The following is a 15,417-nucleotide window of genomic DNA, read 5'->3' on the forward strand; positions in this document are numbered from 1 at the left end:
ACAATTTTCTATTAATATATAATCAATTTTTGCAACCAGAACTTCTAGATAAGGGCTCCAAATTTCTAAAATCAGGCATTACACTCAGCTCCCCATCTAATAATTATTACAGAAGATGAACCTGGGGGAAAATGATTACACTAAAACATTTAAAAACAGAATAAGCACAATAAATAGGGGCTGAATAAATAATTTCAGCAATTAAAAAAACCTAGCTTTAAAAATAAAAATTCTATTGGAAATAGGAAACTCCTGACACTTTAAGAATCTAAAAAAATTACCACATACAAACTATTATGTATAAAATAAATAAGCTACAAGGATATACTGCACAACGCAAGGAATATAAGCCAATATTTTATAATAACTATAAATGGAGTATAACCTTAAAAAAAACCCACCACATAGAAAATATTAAAATACATACTTGCTGAATAATTTTTTTGACACAAGGCAAAGGAAGCCCTTGATAATTGGACTTGATGATCCACTTGAGCAGATGATGCCCCAAAACTTCAAACACCATGCAGATATCTAGGAGTTTGTTAAGGAGGAAAAGGGTGACAGAAGAGAAGAAAGGGGGCAAGACAAGCTGTGTTCCACCTCAATGAAATTATTATTGTATTCTTTCAGTATAAAGAATTATAGAGCTTGACTAAAAAAAAAAATGTAGCTGTCAATATTCTGACATTCTAAAGGTTAATTAATGCTTTAGTCACAGAAAATACCCAAAATATGGAAAACTCTGGGGTGCTGGTTTATTAATAAAACTATGCACATTAAAACACTCAGTGATAAAAATAAAAGTGAAACATATACATAAAGTTAGTGAAAGCACTAGGCTTACGGTGTTGATTAGTCTCTTCCCTGATGTCGAAACTAACGTCCAGGGTAACAACGCCTACTCTCATAGTATCAAAGCAAGGAAAAATAAATTTGGCTTTAGCGAAAGAAGACAATGTACCAAAACGAGATAAAAAATGTAAATGTCAACATTTAAAAAAAATAGGAAACTGACTTGCTTTATGCTCTTTACTTTACAACACTAATCTTGATTCTACTGCCACCATGTGTTCTCTTATGTATGAACACCCTAATCACGCCTCATAACAGGAATACTCTTTGGGCATGGTAGTGCCAGGGCTAGGGCACTGCAGGGATTTTAGTCTGAAGATGTTGGTATTTTCGACCTCTAGAAGCTTCTACATAAATTGGAAAGTCAAGACATACATATGTAATAATGATCTAGTGCTCAGACTTTTGTTTTTTTGTTTTTGTTTTTGTTTTGCGGTACGCAGGCCTCTCACTGCTGTGGCCTCTCCTGTTGCGGAGCACAGGTTCCAGACGCGCAGGCTCAGCGGCCATGGCTCACGGGCCCAGCTGCTCTGCGGCATGTGGGATCTTCCCGGACCGGGGCATGAACCCCTGTCCCCTGCATCGGCAGGCGGACTCTCAACCACTGCGCCACCAGGGAAGCCCCAGACTTTTGTTTTAAATAAGATTCTCCGCTAAAGGAAAACCTGTACTCCTTAAAGAAATGGCCAAATCCAGGGAAAACCTGGAATACCTTGCTGTGCCAACAGTAAGGGAACACATCAGGAGGAAACAGCAACCAGCTTGAAGAAGCCACTGGCTGGTTAAGAATCCGCCTGCCAATGCAGGGGACATGGGTTCGAGCCCTGGTCCGGAAAGATCCCACATGCCACAGAGCATCTGGGCCCGTGCACCACAACTACTAAGCCTGTGCTCCTAGAGCCCGTGCTCCACAACAAGAGAAGCCACCGCACCTCAACGAAGAGTAGCCCCCGCTTGCCGCAACTAGAGAAAGCCTGTGCACAGCAACGAAGACCCAACGCAACCAATAAATAAATAAAATAAATCTATTTTTTTAAAAAAGAAGCCACTGGCCAAAGTTGACATTTTAAAGAGTGAAGTTATGAATTAGCTTATAAATTAAAAACAGAATGAATCCAAATGGGATACTAAAGTAAGTGTGTGTTCGGGGGAGGAAAATGTCTTCTTCAGAGAAAAAGTCAACTAATAAATATATAAAGTATGACAGAAATAAAAAATTACCATTTTATCATCATTATAGTAATAACTGAACTGATTCAGATAAGAACCAATGAATACTAAAACTACTAAGTGAAGATTGCTAGGGGAAAAAGAATTCTCACAGTGTCACACTATCACCCCATAGGTTGCTTATTAATTATAAAAGGAAAAAGATACTTTTAAACAGGGAAATCGAGCAGACACTGCCTTAACCATGTAATCAAACATATCATCACCAATGATAAGCACAAATTCACATTATGTGCCCTCTGATGTGATACACTGAGAAAAATAAAACATCATCCATGTAGTATACTTGACAAAAATGATTAATGAACTCAATCATGAGGAAATAATCAGACAAATCCAAATTAAGGAACAATACAACTGGCCTGGATTCTCTGGCCGGTGGGGGGTGGGGGTGGGTGGGGGGTGAGTGAATGCTATGAAAGGAACCGTTCTTTTTTTTTTTGCGGTATGCGGGCCTCTCACTGTTGTGGCCTCTCCCGTTGCGGAGCACAGGCTCCAGACGGGCAGGTTCAGCGGCCACGGCTCACGGGCCTAGCCGCTCACGGCATATGGGATCTTCCCAGACCGGGGCACGAACCCATGTCCCCTGCATCAGCAGGCGGACTCTCAACCACTGCGCCACCAGGGAAGCCCAGGAACCGTTCTTAATTAAAGAAGATTAAAAACGGGACATGACTACCTCAGAAAATACAAATCAAAATTACAGGGTGATACTATTTCAAACTCAACAGAATAACTAAAATAAAAAGACTAACATGACCAAATGTAGATGAGCATATGGAGCAATTAGAACTCCCATATTATGCTAACAGAAGTATAAAATGGTACAACTACTTTGGAAAACTGGTTGGTAATTTCTTAGAGTTAAACATACATCTAGGAACTTCTGCTGCAGTCAAGATGGAGTAACAGGGACTGGCTTAACCCTCTTGCTTTAAGCGACAACAACAAAATCAGACAAAATACATAAAACAACAGATTTAAAGACCCTGGACAAAGAAGATCTCCCTGAGAGATCACTGTCTTCTTACTGTCTTGAGACTCTCCAAGCAAACCCCTTGAGCTAAACAGACAGAGCTGAGAGTCCTGGGAGATCAAGGCAGCAGCTATGGTTCACAGAACAATACTAGTGAGGAGAGAGCTGCAGAGAAAGAGTACCCTGGAGATCTAAAAAGGGATCCCCCTCAAGTATTCAGTAGAGTAGTAATCAGCATAGGTATATGAGGAAACTACTAGAGGGGAAAAAAATCATCTGAAAGGATTAGAGGGAATAGTGCCCAGCATTCTCACAGAGCTCCAACAGTATCTGCTCTCATCAAAAGGACTAGAAAAATTCAGTTATAGTCATAGGCCAGAAATAAATCCACACATATATGGTCAATTAATTTATAACAAAGGAGCCAAGAACTTACAATGGGGACAGTAATTTCAATAAATCATGGGGGTACATGACTCTTTTTGAATTATGGTTTTCTCAGGGTATATGCCCAGTAGTGGGATTGCTGGGTCATATGGTAGTTCTATTTGTAGTTTTTTAAGGAACCTCCATACTGTTCTCCATAGTGGCTGTACCAATTCACATTCCCACCAGCAGTGCAAGAGTGTTCCCTTTTCTCCACACCCTGTCCAGCATTTATTGTTTCTAGATTTTTTGATGACGGCCATTCTGACTGGTGTGAGATGATATCTCACTGTAGTTTTGATTTGCATTTCTCTAATGATTAATGATTTTGAGCATTCTTTCATGTATTTGTTGGCAGTCTGTATATCTTCTTTGGAGAAATATTTATTTAGGGCTTCTGCCCATTTTTGGATTGGGCTGTGAAAACCATAATTCAAAAAGAGTCATGTACCAAAATGTTCATTGCAGCTCTATTTACAATAGCCCGGAGATGGAAACAACCTAAGTGTCCATCATCGGATGAATGGATAAAGAAGATGTGGCACATATATACAATGGAATATTACTCAGCCATAAAAAGAAACGAATTTGAGTTATTTGTAGTCAGGTGGATGGATCTAGAGTCTGTCATACAGAGTGAAGTAAGTCAGAAAGAGAAAGACAAATACCGTATGCTAACACATATATATGGAATTTAAGAAAAAAAAAATGTCATGAAGAACCTAGGGGTAAAACAAGAATAAAGACACAGACCTACTAGACAATGGACTTGAGTACATAGGGAGGGGGAAGGGTAAGCTGTGACAAAGCGAGAGAGTGGCATGGACATATATACACTACCAAACGTAAAATAGATAGCTAGTGGGAAGCAGCCGCATAGCACAGGGAGATCAGCTCGGTGCTTTGTGACCACCTAGAGGGGTGGGATAGGGAGGGTGGGAGGGATGGAGACGCAAGAGGGAAGAGATATGGGAACATATGTATATGTATAACTGATTCACTTTGTTATAAAGCAGAAACTAACACACCATTGTAAAGCAATTATACTCCAATAAAGATGTAAATAAAAATAATAATAAATCATGGGGGGAAACCTGAACAGCTACATGCAAAAGAATGAAACTGGACCATTATCTTACACTAGACCCCAGAATCAACTCAAAATGGATTAAAGACTTGAACATAAGACCTGACACCATAAAACTCCTAGAAGAAAACACAGGTTGTAAGCTCCTTGACATTGGTCTTGGCAATATTTTGGATCTGACACCAAAAACAAAGTCAACAAAAGCAAAAATGAAGAAGTGGACTACATCAAACTAAAAATCTTCTGCAGAGTAAAGGAAACAAAATGAAAACGAAAAGGCAACCTATGGAATGGGAAAAAATATTTGCAAATCAAAGATCTGATAAGGGGTTAATATCAAAAATATATAAAGAACACATATAACTCAATAGGGGAAAAAAAACAAATCTGATTAAAAAATGAACCAAGAATCTGAACACATATTTTTCCAGACAAGACATACAGATGGCCAACAGGTACATGAAAAAGTGTTCAACATCACTAATCACCAGGGAAATGCAAATCAAAACCACAATGAGATACCACCTCACAGCTGTTAGAATGGCTATTATAAAAAAGACAAGCGATAACAAGTGTTGGTGAGAATGTGGAGAAAAAGGAGCCCTTGTGCACTGTTGGGGGGGAATGTAAACTGGTACAGCCACTATGGAAAACAGTACGGAGGTTCCTCAAAAAAACTAAAAAGAGAATTACCATACATTCCAGCAATTCCACTTTTGGGTATTTATCCGAAGAAAACAAAATCACTAACTTAAAAAGATGTGCACCCCCATGTTCACTGCAGCATTATTTACAATAGCCAAGACATGGAAGCAACCCTAGTGTCCACTGATGGATGAATGGATAAAGAAAATATGGTCTACATACACAATGGAATATTATTTAGCCATATGAGGAAGGAAATCTTGCCATTTGTGATAACATGGATGGACCTAGAGGATGTTATGCTAAGTGAAATAAAACAGAAAGACAAATACTATATGATCTCACTTATATGTGTAATCTAAAAACAAAACAAAACAACAAACTCATAGATACAGAAAACAGACTAGTGGTTGCCAAAGGTGGGGGGTGGGGGAAATGGGTGACGGTGGTCAAAAGGTACAAACTTCCAGTCATAAGATGAATAAGTCTGGGACTTCTCTGGGGGCACAGTGGTTAAGAATCCGCCTGCCAATGCAGGGGGCACGGGTTCGAGCCCTGATCCAGGAAGATCCCACATGCTGCGGAGCAACTAAGCCCGTGCGCCACAACTACTGAGCCTGTGCTCTGGAGCCCGTGAGCCACAACTACTGAGCCCACACGCCACAACTACTGAAGCCCGTGCGCCTAAATCCCGTGCTCCCCAGTAAGAGAAGCCACCGCAAGGAGAAGCCCGTGCACCACAAGGAAGAGTAGCCCCACCTCGCCACAACTAGAGAAAGCCCGCGCGTAGCAACAAAGACCCAACACAGCCAAGAAACAATAAATAAATGAATTTATTTAAAAAAAAAAAAAAAGATGAGTAAGTCCTGGGTGTGTAATGTACAGCATGGTGACTATTGTTAATAATAGTATATTGTGTATTTGAGAGTTGCTAAGACAGTAAATCTTAAAGTTCTCATCACAAGAAAAAAACTAAGTATGTGGTGATGGATGTTAACTAAACTTACTATGGTAATCATTTTGCAATGTACACAGCTATCAAATCATTATGTTGTACACCCAAAACTAATACAATGTTATATGTCAATTATATCTCAATTAAGAAAAAAAACTAGAAAAATTCATAGTCCTGGGGCATTGGGTAGATTATTCAGAAGACCTTGCCTCAGTAGAAGGAATGATTAGCCCTAGACTGAACACTGCTCTGGAGCCATCTAACAAATGATAAAAGTAAAATCTGAAAAGGGTCAAACTGCTTCCAAGTAACAACTGCATCCCAGAACAAAGCTCAAGATTTATAGCTATACAACATATCCAGCAGCCAACAAGGTAAAACTCAGTGTCTCAATCAAAGACTACCAGGCAACAAAGGTGAAGGAAAATTTATCTGAAAATTAGATACAGTAATAAATCAATCATTTGAAATTGACCCAGAACTGACCCAGACGTCAGAATTAGCAGACAAGGAAATTAAACAGTTATAGCAGTATTCCATATGTTGAAAAGAGATACAGAAGATATATATAGAAAAAAAGAGATGCAAAGATGATGTGGTGTATATATATTAATGGAATGTGACTCAGCCATAAAAAAGAATGAAACCTCGCCATTTGTGACATGGATGGTTGAGATGAGTGAGACAGAGAAAGACAAAACTGTACGATTTCACTTAATAATGCGGAATATAAAAGACAAAACAAATGAACAAACATAACAGAAAGATACAGAGAACAAACAGGTGGTTGCCAGAGGGGAGAAAGGTGGGAGGAGGAAAGAAATAGGTGAGAGAGATTAAGTAGTACAAAACTCCAGTTGCAAAATAGGTGAGTCATGGGTGTGAAATGTACAGTGTGGGGAATATAGTCATTAACTATGTAATATCTTTGTATAGTAATATAAACTAAGTAGACTTATCACAGTGATCATTTTGAAATGTACAGAAATATCAAATCACCACATCGTGCACCAGAACTAACGTAGTGTTATAGGTCAATTATACTTCAAAAATAAACAAACAAACTCAAAAGAAAAAGATCAAATCTGTGGTTACCAGAGGTGGTGGTTAGGGGAGGGGAAACTGGATGAAGGCAGTCAAAAGGTATAAATTTCCAGTTATAAGTACTAGGGATATAATGTACAATACAATAAATATAATTAACAATGCTATACGTTATATATGTAAGTTATTGGGAGTAAAGTCTAAGAGTTCTCACCACAAAGAAAAATATATTTTTTTCTATTTAATTTTGTTATTTTATGAGATGAATTATTGTGTGATAATCATTTAATGATGTATGTAAGTTAATTCATTATGCTGTATTCCTTATACACTGCTGTATGTCAATTGTACCTCAATAAGACTGGAAGAAAAAAAAAGAGAACCCAAATTGAACTTCTGAGATGAAAAGCAGAAAAATACCCTGGATGGGATAAATGGCAGATTAAGCACTGCAGAATGAGATTAGTGAACTCAAAGGTATAGCAATAGAAACTATCCAAAATCAAATACACAAAGAAAAAATAATACAAATGAACAAATAAACCCACCCACCCACAAAAGTAAGGGGCAACTTCAAGTGACCCAAAAAAAGGAAGCGGGGGAAAGGAATGAAGGTATTTGCTCTTTGCAATGGATCAAGAAATCATAAAAGTGATGGCAATAATTAACCCAGTAGCAAAGTGTATACCTAGTGCCTCGATTGTGTTCCCCATTTCCCACTCATAGGAATTAGGGCTTTTTAAAGAAATGGTTGACCCCAGGTTTGGGACAGGAAATGCACAAAATGAGCCTGGAACATTCTGATGTGCCAAATCATAAAGGAACTGTCAAAAACCTTGTGGCTCCTGACTGAAATTAAGAATAAAAAAACTAAAAGAAAAAAAAAGTATGAGACATTTGGAGAGACTGAAACACTGACTAGAAAAAAGGACTTAAGAAACTGATCCCCAATTTTTTAGGAATAATAACTGTGTTGGGGTTATATTTTCAACTTTTTAGGAATAATAACTGTGTTGGGGTTATATTTTAAGTCTTTGTCTTTTGGAGATACATTCTAAAATAATTACGGATGAAAAAATATCTTTAAGATTGGTCACAAAATTATCAGGAGATACAGACAAAACAAGACTGATTATGAGTTGATAACTTCTGAAATGGGTAATGGATCTATGAGGATTCATCAAACTATTCTACTTCTGTATATACGAAATATATGAAAATAAGGTATTTTAGAATGCAGATTGATTAAACAAACAAATCAGAACACAGAACTGTTTAAGTTATTTTCACGTTCCTAGCTTTAATATTAACTTTCATTTGTTGAGATTACAATTTGACAACAATGTTATTTTAATTTGTAAGCAGTGATATAAAAATGACCAGACATTCAGTAGCTTAAAAAACAAGAAGAGGGCTTCCCTGGTGGCGCAGTGGTTGAGAGTCCGCCTGCCGATGCAGGGGACACGGGTTCGTGCCCCGGTCCGGGAGGATCCCACATGCCGCGCAGCGGCTGGGCCCGTGAGCCATGGCCGTTGAGCCTGCACGTCGGAGCCTGTGCTCCGCAATGGGAGAGGCCGCAACAGTGAGAGGCCCGCGTACCGCAAAAAAAAACAAAAAAGAAAGAAAAAAAAAAGCCTTCTTGCTTACGGTCAAATAAAGGTACTCAGCATTACTGAGGAGACTATTTAGAATATTTCTACAGTTTTACTATAATATTACCAAATTAATAGGAAAATGTGGCACAGTGAGAAAGATTACAAGATCAAGAAATAGGGAAACAGAACCTAATGGCCATCATGACATCCTGTATGGTTTTATTTCATGGTTAGCCTTCCTCTTAATTCTTTGAAAACATGCATACCACACACACACACAGAGTAAGCCATCTATGAAATGACCACAACAGACGTAAAATGATGATTCACATGGAATGCTTCTTGTACCAGTTTCCTTAGAGATTTGGGGAAGGGGGGGATTTGATTTATGTTTCTCCAAGGAAGTAAGTAACTGAAAACTAACTTCAGAATGATAGATAAAATCTTTATGTTATCACCTGTTCTCTCTCCTTTCTCATCCTCTCTCCTTGCTTCTCTGTTCAAATCTCTAACCATATAGTCCACATGATTAGAGATGGGCCCTATGTAGCCCATCTCCTTAAAAAAGGATCATCACTGGCAATTAAAAATGTGTGCTAAGAGAAGCTAAACATGCAGGGAAAGTAGAATGATATATGCAATGTCTTTCCTTATACATTTTAAAATAGTTTATAAACAGGTTTCAGACTCTCCAATCCAAGTGAGATTCTTCTTCATCTTTCATTCTGAAAAATGTGATAGGCCTTTACAAGCATAGCTGTTGCAACAACCTTTCAATTATTTCCGTGCATGTCACTCTGATATTAACCTGTGGGGAAAAGAATAGCTAACATTCCTTCCAACTTTAAAATTCTAAAATTCCGGATCAAAACATAAAACAAGTCAGTTTTTCCATTATGACAGAATGTGAACAAGTATACCTGTTTAGATTTTAAGCATACATGTACAGCCTCTTAAATACTGAGATAAAATGCATTAAATTCTTGTTTACCCAGTATTTCTTTCTTTCTTTTAAATTTTAATTAATTAATTAATTTATTTTTGGCCGCACTGGATCTTCATTGCTGTGCGTGGGCTTTCTCTAGTTGCGGTGAGGTGCAGGGGCTTCTCACTGCGGTGGCTTCTCTTGTTGTGGAGCACGGGCCCTAGAGCGCACGGGCTTCAGCAGTTGCAGCTCGCGGGCTCTAGAGCATGGGCTCAGTAGTTGTGGAGCACAGGCTTGGTTGCTCTGCGGATCTTCCTGGACCAGGGATCGAACCCATGTCCCCTACATTGGCAGGCAGATTCTTAACCACTGGACCACCAGGGAAGTCCTTTACCCAGTATTTCTCATTAACTTCATTAAAATTTCTGCGCTAATTGATAAAAATCATAGAAACTACTTACTAGTACAAGGTTCTTTTCTTAAAAAGTTTCTTTGGGGTTTGGTTTTAATTCGCCTGAAAAAAGGAAAAAAGTGTAAAGCCAATAGCCTAAAAAATCACAACATACGAAGAGAGACCTGATTCATATCTGTGTTCAAAAGTTGACAATAAAGTAATTTGATTATAGTTTGTTTTGAGAGAAGAGACCAATGCTACCTGTACAAATCTTGTTCCTTTCTTTGGGATAAAGTTATTTCATGATTTGTTTTCAAATAGGTTTTAAAAAGGATACGTGTTCCATTAACTCCTGATATTTTAAAGTCATCTAGTAGTTGAACAACCATTTCTCTATTTGGATCATTAGGATCTGAATTGCGAACCTATAATAGGGAAGAAACAATGCTTAGCAAAAGGGAAACCATAGAAATAAACCAAATGGTGGTGGGGGAGGGGATACCTGCAGCAAATATAATAAAGGATTACTCCAAGAAAGAGCTCATACAAATCTATGAGACACACATAAAATTTTAATAGCTCAAACAAAGAACGTAATATAAGCAGTTCACAAAAGAAAACACAATCAACAAAGACTATTGTTTAATTATACCACTTTGCTACTCCCAAATTAACTGCTAGTTACCAGGCCAGGAGGAATTCAGGAGCTTTTGCAGGATGCAATCAACCATAGCACTAACCATACTGTTTATTCAGCATTCATTTTTTTTCATAGAAAAACTTTCTGAGGGAAGGAAGCAGTACACTGATTTACTTTGGGGCATGAGCTCCTTATCTCATCACAGACTGGCACTTTGAAAAGTACTTCCTTGGAGCTCTCCTGGTCTAGCTTCCTCACTTTACGAATGAAAAACCTAAGGCTCAGAAGAAATAAAAAGATGAGTTGAAGGATATATTTGGATAGAGCTGGCCCTAAAACTCATGTTTTCTAACTCTGAGTTTAAGCTCCTTCTACTACACTGACATTTACTAATTTGTAACAAAACTGAAAATAAATTTTGATAATATTTACCTAAGTTTCCAGGTAATAAAGGGAATTAGTAAATATAGTGCTTATTTTTATATATTTGTATAAGATTTTAAAACAAAAATATATTTATTCACACAACTTTTCTTTTAACCATAGCAGGAAAGAAAAACATTCTTTGTGCTATCTGGCACAGAAAACATACTCAATAAACATTTTTGTTTATTTGCAAGGTTTTTTCCCATTGTATATGTAGGGAGAATTCCCATCACAGCATATTCCACCAGTTCCCTACCACATACACAGGATGTGTAAATACTGTCTTCCTCTGCCTCTTTAAGGATACTAGAACTTTACAGTAAAAATGAGCCATGCCAAAGAGTATACACTTGGTATATCTCAACTGAATAAAACTTTATTTATTTATAATGCTTTGCAGCTCACACATACAATCTAATACTTACTGATTTCAGCAACCGGATTTCATCAAGTGCTGTTTCGGTATAATGTTCAGCACTTTTAACTACTTTCATTGCCACAAACTTCTTCCCCCTAAGAAACAAACAGGCAATTAAGACTAAATGCTCTACCTCTACGTTAAGAAGCTAAGATTTAACTATAACTGGGAGACAGCAACAGAAGTACAAATATTGATTTCATATTTCCCTGTACTCAAACACGAACTACTACTATGGGATCACCTGTACCTCTTAATAGCTCTAACTGGCCAAATTTAACTTATGAGAAGAAGAAAATCTGTTCCTGGGTAATGTCAGTCACCAAACATTTCCTCTAAGTTAAAATCTACTTTCTGAATGCTCCGTGAATCCAAGTAAAACCATGAAGTGGGGATAAATAAGGGGGAAAGCTCCACCAAATCAGAAGTATTCTGTATATCTGTATAGCAAAACCGAAAAGCTTAAAAGCTATAATACTTTCCTCTAAGAAGCCAGAAGAAATACTTGGGTGAAAAACTGATAAAAAATTAAGCACAAAGATAGCAACTGCTATCTCACCAAAGATAGATGGTACACTTTTAGGTAAACATCCAATGTTAATTGCCTATGATTTTTATGTAGAGAAGTTTTACACTGTATGGCTGAACAAATCTGTTATCAAAACAAAATACAAAAAAATAAGTAATTTCACAAAGATTGGTCTAGGCATCATCTAAAAATTTAGCTCTACTAATGAGAAAACCTATGAACTTACATACTACACTTTCTTTGGGTATTTGTAATGTTTTGAATTTGGGAGTTTCAAGCGCCTTACTGATACTAATTTAATCAATCTTGTGTCTCCTCTAAACTGACTCTTCATCCGAGAAAAGTCATTTGCCCAAGAACATAAAGATCCTCAGTAATAAGATTCTTATCAAAAAATCAGTCTAGAGCTTAGACTAAAAGTGGAAAATCAGACACAAACATTTAGGAATCGCCTAATTCTCTTGCAGGATCGCTAAAACTTACTGAATATCCCATGATAACCACACTGTTGAAAAGTGTCCCCAGCCCAACTTTCGGATCACATGATATCTCCCATTGAATAGATCTCCGATTTTCACAAGATGATAACCTCCTGGAAGAAACAACAGGAAGCAAATAGTCACTTAAGTAGTAGGAAAAGGTATCTCACACCACGTTTTTCAACATCTATACACCTTTTAGCAAATAAAAATGGTTTTTTCTAACACAACCAACTCAACAAAAGAAAATGTCAAGTCAGCAACACAGTATTATTGAGCTCATGTTACAAAAAATATCTTAAAGAATAAGAGTAATGATTTAGAGTGAGCAAGTGATGCTTTGTGGAACAACCAATAATTACTTAAAAAAATAAGTCATCCTCAAACAAAAATAAGGTTATGTTTCACAACATTCTTGCCCCTCAGTAATCCAAGATTTATCTAAACATATAAATCTACTTTCAGACTAGTTGTAGTCTCAGGATGTTTTTTAGGAGAGAGATGAATGAACTCCTTTTATTTAACTTTAAAAAAAGAAATTGCTTTTCTAAAACATAAAAACAGGAAGGCCTGAAAAGGCTGCCAACAGTGGCAGGAATCAAGGGATTTAAACATGCATCTCTGCCTACTGAGAAGAACCAGGTTCTCCTCAATGGTTAAGAGATATTCTGTTATAAAATCCTACCCAAGAATCCTGCAAAGTTTCATAAAAGAAACAGAAAAGATAACAGGCAACCTTATGACACAGTTTAAGTATATGTAATTCCAGTTTAATGTATCTTAGCAATCATCACTTTGAGAAAAGAGTAGTGAAAGGTGTTTTTCAAAAGTCTACATACCAAATCTTACCACTGGCTACTTCTGGGTGACAGCATTACAGATGGCTTTTGTTTTCTTTTTGTTTAACGTATTTCTGAAATTTTCTAAGGTAAATATGCACTATCTTTTTTAAGGAATAGAAACAAGTTTAATTTAAACTAAGCTTTAATTAAGTCAAAGTAAGAGGAAATACTAATTCCTATACTTAGAGAAAAGGATGCAATAAGCAGAAAGCATCAATACTGTTTACGCTGATAGACCAAATATTCACATGAAAAACTGCATATACATGGATCACATCTTACTTAGTATCTCCTCACAGAAAATCTTACCTTTACAATAATCATTGGGATCTTCCTGCTCATCATCATCAGATCCCAGAATCTCCTCTTCCTGCTCTGGGAGATCACTCTCAGAGTGGGGAGCAGAGCCTCGGTGCTGAGTTTCAGATCTAAGAAATAATACAAACATGTTCATTCCATATGGACAGAAGAAAACAGGACCAATTAATAGATACTACAAACAGAATGTTATGTAGTGGCAGCCTAAGAAAACATTACCTATCACTTTACCTCATGTTAGGAAAATATTCGTTTTTAAAAAGTCAGTACATGATTAAATAAAATCTGGAAAATATATAAAAGTACAAAGGGAAAAAAATTACTTGAATCTCAATATCCAAACAAAATTGCTGATAAAACTACTAGACCTTCTTCCAGTTATTTGCTGTATTTTTATAAAAATATATATCGGTAATCACATGCTTTATAAACAAATTTGTATCCGGCTTTGCCTATTATACTGTAAACTTTCCCCCTCATACCTATGCAATCTATTAAGTCTTACATATTTCCCTTAGAAGTATCACTATTTACTCTGGTACATTCTGCTCAGCTGGACATTTGTTTCTAATTTTTCACTACTAAAAAATAAAGCTGTTGAGTATTTTTAGATAATTTTACATATTCTTTCTAAATCTAGAAAATATTCTAGATATTTTAGATAATCTTTATTCTGTATTTAGAATTATTTCCCTAAAGTTAAACTACCAAATAAAGATAGAAACATTTACCTTATTTATAAAAATAACATGTTAGGACTTCCCTGGTTGTGCAGTGGTTAAGAATCTGCCTGCCAATGCAGGGGACACGGGTTCGATCTCTGGTCTAGGAAGATCCCACATGCCGCAAAGCAACTAAGCCTGTTCGCCACAACTACTGAAGCCTGCACCCTAGAGCCCACGTGCCACAACTACTGAGCCCATGCACCGCAACTACTGAAGCCCATGTGCTCTAGTGCCCGTGTACCACAACTACTGAGGCCATGTGCCACAACTACTGAAGCCCACGTGCCTAGAGCCCATGCTCTGCAACAAAAGAAGCCACCGCAAGGAGAAGCCTGCGCACAACAGTGAAGACCCACTGCAGCCAAAAATAAATTTAAAAAAAAATGTTAAATGTAGGAAATTTGGAAAATAATTATTTTGTTAGATCTCTACTCTGAACATATGGACTATTTCCTTCCAGTCTGTGGCCATGAACAGTTTTTAGGATTATTACATAGTATGACTTTTCTGATAGGGTTGTAGTGAAATACATCTCCAGCTACATATGGGCTTCCAGTATTTAAGTATTACTAAGTTCAGAAAACTTAGCTTATTTAAACAGGTAAAAACATGATCTCGTTTTATAATGTATTAAACACTTTCAAATTGATTCCTTTCTCTACATGCTGTCTATTAGCTGTATCAAAATTTTTGAGCACTGAGTAGTAGTTCGGGAGGCAGAAAGACTTGGAACTGCATTCAGGCTCTGACACTTATAAGCTGCCTGCTTCGTAAAGCTTTAAGCAAAAGAAACAGTGTCCAAAGCACTCTTTTCAGTAGTTGTAGGAAAAGGAATTTTAATTCCCATTTTCCAGTATTTTATTTGTGTTTTCAAACCTGTTTCATCAGATTGTTTTTTCAAAAGATTC

General features: G+C 37.1%; 1 protein-coding gene across 3 annotated transcripts in view; it reads right to left on the bottom strand.

The window, feature by feature from the left end:
• The window catches only part of SRPK1 (SRSF protein kinase 1), an 82,156-nt gene that overhangs the window by 24,891 nt on the left and 41,848 nt on the right, over positions 1-15,417 (bottom strand). For all 3 annotated transcript variants that reach the window (XM_027126740.1, XM_027126739.1, XM_027126738.1), the window contains 5 exons: positions 13,776-13,894; positions 12,629-12,737; positions 11,624-11,711; positions 10,470-10,557; positions 428-534 (listed from right to left, as the gene is read on the bottom strand). In XM_027126740.1, coding sequence (XP_026982541.1) covers positions 428-534; positions 10,470-10,557; positions 11,624-11,711; positions 12,629-12,737; positions 13,776-13,894 — 511 coding nt within the window. The remainder of the gene's footprint in view (positions 1-427; positions 535-10,469; positions 10,558-11,623; positions 11,712-12,628; positions 12,738-13,775; positions 13,895-15,417) is intronic.

This window comes from Aethalodelphis obliquidens, unplaced genomic scaffold (assembly GCF_003676395.1).
Source record: "Aethalodelphis obliquidens isolate GAN/ISIS:26980383/991018 unplaced genomic scaffold, ASM367639v1 scaffold31, whole genome shotgun sequence".
Classification (NCBI taxonomy): domain Eukaryota; kingdom Metazoa; phylum Chordata; class Mammalia; order Artiodactyla; family Delphinidae; genus Aethalodelphis; species Aethalodelphis obliquidens.